The 9003-nt window shown below is 39.6% G+C and overlaps 1 protein-coding gene across 2 annotated transcripts in view; it reads left to right on the top strand.

Moving 5' to 3' along the window:
• The first annotated feature begins 1936 nt into the window (after positions 1–1936).
• RUFY2 (RUN and FYVE domain containing 2) overlaps positions 1937–9003 on the top strand; it is a 32411-nt gene continuing 25344 nt past the window's right edge. For both annotated transcript variants that reach the window (XM_057403255.1, XM_057403256.1), the window contains exons 1-5: positions 1937–2021; positions 4620–4793; positions 5287–5404; positions 6742–6843; positions 8085–8208. In XM_057403255.1, coding sequence (XP_057259238.1) covers positions 2018–2021; positions 4620–4793; positions 5287–5404; positions 6742–6843; positions 8085–8208 — 522 coding nt within the window. In that variant the 5' untranslated portion in view covers positions 1937–2017. The remainder of the gene's footprint in view (positions 2022–4619; positions 4794–5286; positions 5405–6741; positions 6844–8084; positions 8209–9003) is intronic.

Raw genomic sequence — 9003 nt, 5'->3', positions numbered from 1 at the left:
ACCTCACACTCTAAACTATTACTGAGAAACTTCTTTCCAAGATTGCTGGTGGAAACCTGAAAACAGATTTTTTTTTTTTTTTTTTTTTAATGATTGGTATGCGTTTTCTTTTGGGTCAGTGTCAAGTAGTTGTGTGCATAGATAGAGTTGCAGACAAACTTGTAGATTTTTTTTTTTTTAACTGCTCTGTAACTTTTGTAATGCTTGAAATAAAAGTTTGATGTTGCTTTTATTATAGTGCTTTGTACTTTGCTAATACTTCATATAATCAATATTTTGAACAGTACAAAAATAGTTTGAATAATTGACAGGATATCCTCTTTTTCAGGTGAAAATGCACACTTTTTCAGTTTTGTATGTGCTCTGAGTCTTTCAAAAGATCAGGAATAGGGTAAAATATACTCTTATTACAAAATTTGTTTCAGAATAACATACCGTTGTGTAAAAAGCTTTTCTTTCTGTGTTTAGGATCTATGTGTATAAAACTCCTAAGGCTTAACTTTTTTCGTAGACCAGGTTATGCTTATCCAGAAAATGATGTGTATGCTATTCAAATGTTAATAAATAAATCTGCGGTATTGCCCTCCCCCTACATATTTGCATCAGATGCAGGAACAAACCAGTCCCATATTTCCTTATCTATTTCTAAAATGAGTCATTTCTTCTTGTTGAATGGTAAAAATTAGATTGAGCAGAGATGTACAGTTTAAATATTTTGATCTAGTACCCTCAAACAAAATTGAGATGTGATACACTAAACGACTCTTGCATTCCAATGCGCATATAGCAAAGGAGTATCTTGTAAAAAGCATCACTTTTCCCTTTTGCCTTTACAACAGCTTTATGCATAAACAGCTGTTGATTCTAGCAGAAAAAATGCAGACACAGGTTGAGCACTGCCTTAGTGCATTATAGAATATTTCAAGTTGGAAGGGATCCATAAGATCAAGTCTAAATTCCTGTTCCTCATACAACTACCTGAAAGTAAACTGCAGTGATCTTACCTCAGCCTTATGTGTCCCTGGGATTCCTAAACAAAGAAAGGCAAGCTGTTTCATGCCAGACTTGTAGAATCAGAGCCCGACTACTAGAACTGTTTAATGTTTAAGTGTATAGGTTCCTTTTTTCTTATAAGAGGTGGGAATTTTCTTTTAAGAGGTAGGAATCATGGACGTAACAAGTGGCCTTGTTACCATGTTCTATCCCTGTGTTGCCCTTGTCCTTCCTTGCAGGCCAAGGTGCAGATATCCTTCTTTCCTGTGCTGTTTTGGGTAAGGTAAAGCTTATCTTTTTGTTCTACAGCTTGCTCATTACCTTTTCCTAAGAAGGGAAAAGGAAAGAGCATGATTTAAATTAATTATTAGGCAAAGCAAACTAGTGCTTAGGGTGCAGTAAACATAAACCGATACACCATCTTTATATGACGCAACTCCTTGGTGTTAAACACACTCATCCTCTGGGGTTACAGTGGTCTTGGGTTTGCTGTGATTTGCTTTTTGGAGGGGTTTAAAATAACAAATGAAAAAGTTGTTAATACCTGTGGTTTTAGAAGATTAACTTTTATTCCCACCACGCTACTTGAGATTCTGAACAGAAACATGTGTCTGGAGTAATAGTATTAGTTTTCTAGCACTGGAAAATGTGTCAGAATTATTATCTGCAATAGATGTTACAGGTTGAAGCTTAGTCATGAGAGAGGTAGCAAGGGCTCGAGGTTGTGCCTTTCTTGCATGAAAGGCTTCATGTGCCTAGGCTGGGACCCCTGGCACTCCTGGCCCTCTGTTTCTGAAAATACAGCTCTCCAGGGTGGTCAGGTTGATGCCACCATGCTCAGGCTGTTACGAGGACTCCAGTACCTGTAGCCCGGTCTTTTAAACTCCGGCTGTGGAAGGACCGCGGCCGCCGGGCGGGTCCTCCCGCCGGCGGGGGCGCCGTTGGACGCGGGAGGAGGGGCGGGGCCGGGTCCACGCAAAGGCGGGACGGGAGCGGCTGAGGTGGCGGCTTCTCCTCTCCAGCCATGGGTGAGTGGGGCCGGGCTTGGCTGGGGATGTCGCGGCTAGCGGACGGGGAGAAAGGGACCTACAGCGGCAGCCGTCCCTCACGCGATGGAGGTAGCGGCTGTGAGCTGCGCTGCGGCGGTGCCCGCACAGTCAGAAAATGTCCTCTGCAGCGGGAACTGGGGCTGGGGACGGCCCGCGGCCTCAGGGCTTGGCGGCGGGGGCGGCCTCCAGCCCTGCAGTACGTCAGCCGGTACGGGCCCGAGCGCTGGCGGATCTCCCTCCCTCCCCCCTGTCACTGGCAGATGTGGCGGGCGCTCTTGCAAACCCGGCGATGTGCCGGGGGCAGGCTGTAAGGGGATTATGCCCGCGGGGACGCGTTAGTGGAGGAAATTACTTGTTTTCTGCTAGCTGTTGAGTGACAGAGGGAGACCTGTAGCTGTAGCGACTGCAGGTTTGGGTTGGTTTTTCTGCTTGTGTTTTTTTGCACAAATACTGTTTGTAGCAAGGGGTTGACTGTTTATCGAGACTGGAAAAGGAATATTTTCTCTTCAAGCCTTGCTAGTCAGTCCCTGGTGAGACAGGTGACATCAGTACCACCTGCCAATAGTCCGTTTCGTGGGTTGGTGCTTTGGGATGAGAAGGGCCTTTCAGAGCCTTGAGGAGCTTATTTTGCTCCATGTGGGTATAGTCTACCCTGTACAATGCTTAAGAAGCAGTTACTAGAAAATGTCATCTGAAATGTTAAATCTTAAAGTTTTTAAGAAGTAGGTGAAGAAAAAACGCTATACATAGGTAGACTAAGCTTTAAAACAGCTAAAATACATTTCTGCTTCAGACCAGGCAAAAGGGCTGATACTTAAAAGGGTAGTAGGCATGGAAGTGTGTCAGCGCCAAAAATCAAAATGGGGTCATCTGAAAAAGGAATTTGTCAGATGCCTTCGGGGAAACAAACTGAATTATGAAAACAGACTGAGGGAGAGCTACCTACCTGAAGTCTGTTTCGAGCAAGGCTTTTCCTGTAATAACACTTGTATTTAGTACTGCCAATAGCAGATCAAATAAAAAGGCAGGAAGGCTGACATCAGCTTTACCAACAGAAATGTTCCAGCTGTTGCAAGCCTCTGTCTCTTCCAGACAGGGGTAACTGGGGCTGCCCTTGGTAGGGTTGGCTCAGGTCCTGGCGGCTGAGTGAGCAGGCAGTCAAGAGGCTAACTAGTGAGCTGTGACTGCTGACTGGGTGAATTTTTGCCAGAGCGCGGTTGCTAATTGTCTGCTATGTCTTCTAACATCTAGTGGATTGTTTGGTTTTTTTTTTTGGTTGAAGTACTGGTAAATTGGGAGACTATAATAGTGTTTTTAAGGTGTCATGGTTTAAGCGCAGCCAGCAACTCAGAACCATGCAGCCACTCGCTCATTCTTTCCCCTTTCTGCCTCCCCCCCCGCAGCTCCTGGAGGGGTGGGGTGGAGAATCGAAAGAATGTAGACCCCATGGGTTGAGATAAGAACAATCCAGTAACTAAATAACACAAACCACTACTGCTACCACCAATAATAATAAGGGGAATAACAAAGGAAGAGAATGCAACCGCTCACCGCCTGCTGACCAATACCCAGCCTGACCCAAGCAGTGGTCAGGTTATCTTGCATACGTTGTCTCAGTCCTTATGGGTTTTCCTAGAAAATTGTGATAGGCTATGTTCTGTGGTAATAAGGTAATTTGATAGTTCAGTACAGAAAATCAGAAAGTAATTTTCTAAGATTCTAGTATTTAATACCTAATTGCATAAAGCTGTGGTATGCAAGAAATGAGATGGGTAATTTAATTGCTGTTTGAGGAACTAAGAAAGTATGTCTATTATAATGATAAGGGTTTTTTAGTCTTTATGCTCTTTGATGTGCAGAGATAAGGTCATACATGAATACTCAAATTTGTAGTGGAAGAGGCTCACATTTTTTCTCGCAAATACGTATAGATATTTTGAAATCTGTGTCTTAATGTCTAAACGATTATGTGTAGCTATATGAGAAACTCAAATTTCAGCATGTAATATGAAATGTTTTCCTGAACCTGCTCCTGTTTACTGGCTGAGACTATGTACAGCCTCAGAAGGAAAACATGTGTTCATGTCACTGTGAAATTAAGACTACAGTGGAAAGTGATTATATATAAAAAGTATGATGTCTGTTTCTGTAGGTACACTATATAGATACTTAATAGGATACCTTAATAGATACTTAATAGGAATGTTGCTTTGATATCATGGAAAGGGCACCGATTGCTGTTAGGCAGCAGAGCTTTTGAGTGCAGCATTGATGCCTGTTTTAATTTGCAGTTACTGACAGCTTCTGAGTTGTACTGAAATGTGTTTGAGAACTGACATTTCTGGCCTTGTTTTTTCATTCATCTGTTAAAACTATGTAAGATCTGTAAGGGTGTTTGTTGGAGTGGATGCTTTTCTGTAACATGGTGGTTTATAGCGCTTATTAAATATTTGAGTTTATCTACGTTAAGGTAAGTTTATCTTTGAGCAAGGTGGCCATGAACCATTTTATTACTTTATGTCTCTTCTGAAATTTAAACCATAACCTTTTTTTTTTTTTTTTCTTTTATTGTCTTAGCTATAAAGGATCCTACGGCTGTAGAAAGAGCAAATTTATTGAACATGGCTAAATTGAGTATCAAAGGACTCATTGAATCAGCTTTGAGCTTTGGCCGAACTCTGGATTCTGACTACCCACCTTTGCAGCAGTTCTTTGTTGTCATGGAGCACTGCCTGAAGCATGGTCTTAAAGGTGTGGTAATTGCTCTAGCTGCATATTTCTCATCCCAGCTATGGCATTTTTCTTCCTTTCTTTTGTGAATAAGATAAAATTGAAGTGTGTTATGCTGCTTTAAGAAGTGGAGAAAATTGCTGCCTTTTGTAATTGATAGTGTCATTATTAATACTTCACAACATACATTTCAATGTTTACCAATTTTTCTTTTGTATACTATTTGTTGCAAGTGGTCCTGAAATTTCCACAGCTACATGTATCTATGTTATGTAGCTTATATTTTTAGCTAGTCATCCCTTTTATACTATTTTGTTCTAGCACAGCAATTTTATGTTCACAGGGATGTAATTCAGAAGATGGCTTTGAATACCCGTGAACTGACCAGCATCACAGTTATCAGTTATGTGAAAGTCTAGGCTCAGCAGTTAACCCTTCTGTCACACCAGCTATTGTGAAGGAAGCTACTCCAGTAATTTTAATTAATTCAGTTACTTAATTTTTCTTTTCCTAGTAAGAAAATCCTTTCTAAGTTACAATAAAACCATCTGGGGTCCTCTGGAACTTGTGGAGAAATTATATCCAGAAGCTGAGGAAATAGCAGCAAGCGTCAGAGATTTGCCTGGCCTTAAGTAAGTAGTATTGGTAAAATACAGCAAGAAAATAAAGGACCTGATTGAGAATCTGCAGATGTCTCATGTTTCCATTTGGCATTAATCGAGCTTTTGAACAAGAATTTTGAAATGATACTGAGGGAGAGCAGATTAATCCTGCTAGCTTTTCATGTTCTGTGCAAAACAGCTAAACAAGGTAGTATTTTTATGTTCTTTCCTGATGTTCCTGGGTGAAGTTTTCTGAATGGTCAACAAAAATAGTGCAAAAAGGAACAGGTTATGTATTGAACAGCCTCTAACTGTTGTATGTCTCAAACATTCCATAACTGTGCCAAACTATTGAGTCTAGTCAGCAAAGACTGTATAAAAACAAAAGGTAACACATGGAAGAGGAAAGTATTAGGCAGCTTTTCAGATTCTGGTGTGTAGGGTTCTTCTCAAATCTAAATTTATGCTGTGGACTACAATCTCCTCCCATTCCACTGCACTCTGCTCTTGTATTTAGCTTTATACATTGAATTCCAAAAGGGTTTGGTTACATTGCCATTGGTATATGGCTGTATAAGGGTTATAATTTATAGCTTAGACCTTATCTAAAGCACATAGGTATATAAATTATTATTTACTCTTGTATCAGGACAAATTAAGTAATGTCTTTTACAAAGTGTGTTATACTCCTCATATCCTCATACAGTATGTGTTTAGGTTTTGTTGTTTGTTGTGTTGTTGTTTCATTTACATGCTTACCACTTTGAAGCATGTAAGCACTAGAAGGATCTAAAGGTCCAGATATAATTTGTTGGATATTGCTTGCCAGTTGCATACATTTTTGTCTTTTTTGAATTGTCTGAGATACCTTGAATTTGTAAAGAACTATGAGTTAAAGCTAAAATTCAGTACATGTTGTGTGCTTGTGTGACAGGATGTAATGGACATTTGATTACTTTTCTCACAAGTCCTCTGAAAACTATAAGGAGGTTGCAGAAGTGAATCTGAACTGTTGCAGATGTTTTACTTCAGCTAGAAACAGGACTTCCAAGATTATCGTTGCAGCACTGTCAGGTTAAGAAGGTACTTAGCAGCAATGCTAGCCATGTACCGTGTGAGAACAAAGCACATCTCACAAAGTATCTTCTCACAAGCCAGCTCAGTTATGAAATTTTTTCTGATGTATTCCCAAAGCTTGGAGTCAAAGCCTAAACATTATGGCTTCCCAGACTGCATTTCTCAACTAATAGTTTAAAGTACCCTTTCAGAAATACCAATAGCTCTACCAGTAGACATATGTTTAAGACAGTGAATTAATTGATATATTGTTGATTTGGGACTGTTTGTCTTCATGCCCTTTTTTCCAGAACACCACTGGGCCGTGCCCGGGCCTGGTTACGGTTAGCACTAATGCAGAAGAAAATGGCTGACTATCTTCGCTGTTTGATCATTCAGAGAGATCTTCTCAGGTAAGCAATTAAGTAGATTTTGTTTGTGATTTATTTTTAATCGTTTATTAAAAAACATTAAATTCTATTTACTACTTTTTAATGTGTCTGTAGTGTAGCAAGGTGTAACATCTGGCCTATGGGCTGATTTCTTCCAGTCCTCAGGGCAGAGGAACCAAACAACACTGCCTCATCAAGATTGAAGACCAGCTGATGGTTGAAGGGATGTTTCCTTCCCTTCCTGTAGGTGGGGTAATGGGGAAGGGCTCCTACTGCATTAGTCTGCCATGCAGAATATGGGTTGGAAGCCTCTGGAGAGGAGGTGAATTCACCCCTGCCTGCATGGTTTCCTACTGAGCTACCATTGCATGAAGGACTATTGCCTTGAAATTTTATTTCACAGTTCTAAAACTAGCATTGCTCTCTTTTAGTAAACTTCTGCCTGGTTGTGTAGTTGAAGCACAAAGGGGAAAAAACTTTGTCATCTTAATTTCAGTCCTATAACCTAAATGTATTTTTAAGACTTTCTTTGCATGCCTAGGTAGTATCTGGTATCTTAGCATGCTGGTATCTTAGCATGACACTGGTGTTCAGCAGCTATGGACTTTTCCATTGAAAGCACGGTTTGTTTCACAGAGTCTAAAATGTTATTTAAAAAAGGCAAGAAGGAAGAAGTAAATGTTGGTATTATGTTGCTCAGAGAAGTGTTTTTCTTCTAGAAACTTTTTAGTATTTCAGTCCTTTCTCTTCTCTTACCCATTTTATCTCTTACTTGTCTTCTTTAATTTCAAGCACGTGTTCATTCAAGTCCAGATCTTTTTTCACACACGGTACATTTTTTATCATTCTCTAGTATTTTTGCATTCTCTAGTATTTGTTAACAATGTAAGAATTGTCTTAGTATGGCCAAACTTCCATCTGTTGCAGTATCCTATTCAAAAGTGGCTAATAGCAGGTGTATAGGGAAAAGACAAAATAAGTCTTGCCCCCAAGTTTCCCAGGCCTCCAGCAGCTTGTGGCTCACATTTCTGGAATGTAGTATCTACACATTTCAGGTGTTTTTAATAGCCTCTGAGGGAAACCATGCGCTTCCAATTTTTAAATATTTAACAGGTGAAAGTGTGGGCAGACCCATTTCATCTTTAAGGATGTTGCAGTAAGGCTTAAGTAAGAGAAACAATTCAGTTGTAGATGTCACTTACTAATTTATTGCAATTAAATATACTGAATGTCCGATACGATGCATTTTTCTTCATTAACAGTGAATTTTATGAGTATCATGCACTAATGATGGAGGAAGAAGGAGCAGTTATTGTTGGGCTGTTAGTTGGGTTGAATGTAATAGATGCTAACCTGTGTGTGAAGGGAGAAGACCTAGATTCACAAGTAAGTCAATACAGGTAAAGTAATAAACATGCAATCCATTTAGCTAATTTAGTATATGTGCTCTTGAATCATAGGGTTAACTTGTTTTCGACTCTTCATTCTAGTTACTAGCTACAGTTTTAGGCACTAATCTTGCCTACCAGAAGATGTAAAACTAAAATGTGCTTTTCTTAGTATTGAGAGTTGTATGTGTGTGTTAGAAATAATCATAACAAAGGGGTAGCCAGCAATATTTTTTTATCTAGGTCACTTGGTTTTGATGAATGAAGGAAGATAAAAGTTGGTTTGAGAAGGTGGTGGTGACTGTCCAAATGAGATTTTAGAGTAATTGTGTTTGAAGAGTAATATAAATAAGGCACTCAGTGAAGCCAGAAGCAGCAAGTTGTATTGGGCAGAAAGATAAACTTCTGAAGGATGATGGAAGTCACAACCAGGAGCATAGTTTTGGTGTGCTGGAAGAATGCTATTCAGTGGTGAAACATATGAAATGGTGAAAATGCACTCATGGAGAATTAAAACAAAGTAACTTCTACAGAGATAATACTCTATTGAAATATTTTGCTTATTGATTTTTAAAAAGCTCTTGGAGAAGACACTTTTTAGAAAAGGTAGGGAAAGAACAAGTAGAAGATCATCATAGGAAGCTGACAAGAGAGCAGCAGAGCATAGTATAAACAAAGGAAATGTTAGACTGAGCAAGTTATTTGTTTTCAGAAGTGAAAGGAAGTTCAAGAAGGAAGCAGTACATCGGAAAAATTGAAATACTTTTGTTAAGAGGCAGCTGGAAACCAAAAA

Source organism: Pezoporus wallicus, unplaced genomic scaffold (assembly GCF_028554395.1).
Source record: "Pezoporus wallicus isolate ANWC-B61680 ecotype Strahan unplaced genomic scaffold, APGP_CSIRO_Pwel_v1 contig_4264, whole genome shotgun sequence".
NCBI lineage: Eukaryota > Metazoa > Chordata > Aves > Psittaciformes > Psittacidae > Pezoporus > Pezoporus wallicus.
The sequence above is the reverse complement of the archived record's forward strand: the minus strand, read 5'-3'. Positions and strand labels throughout refer to the sequence as shown.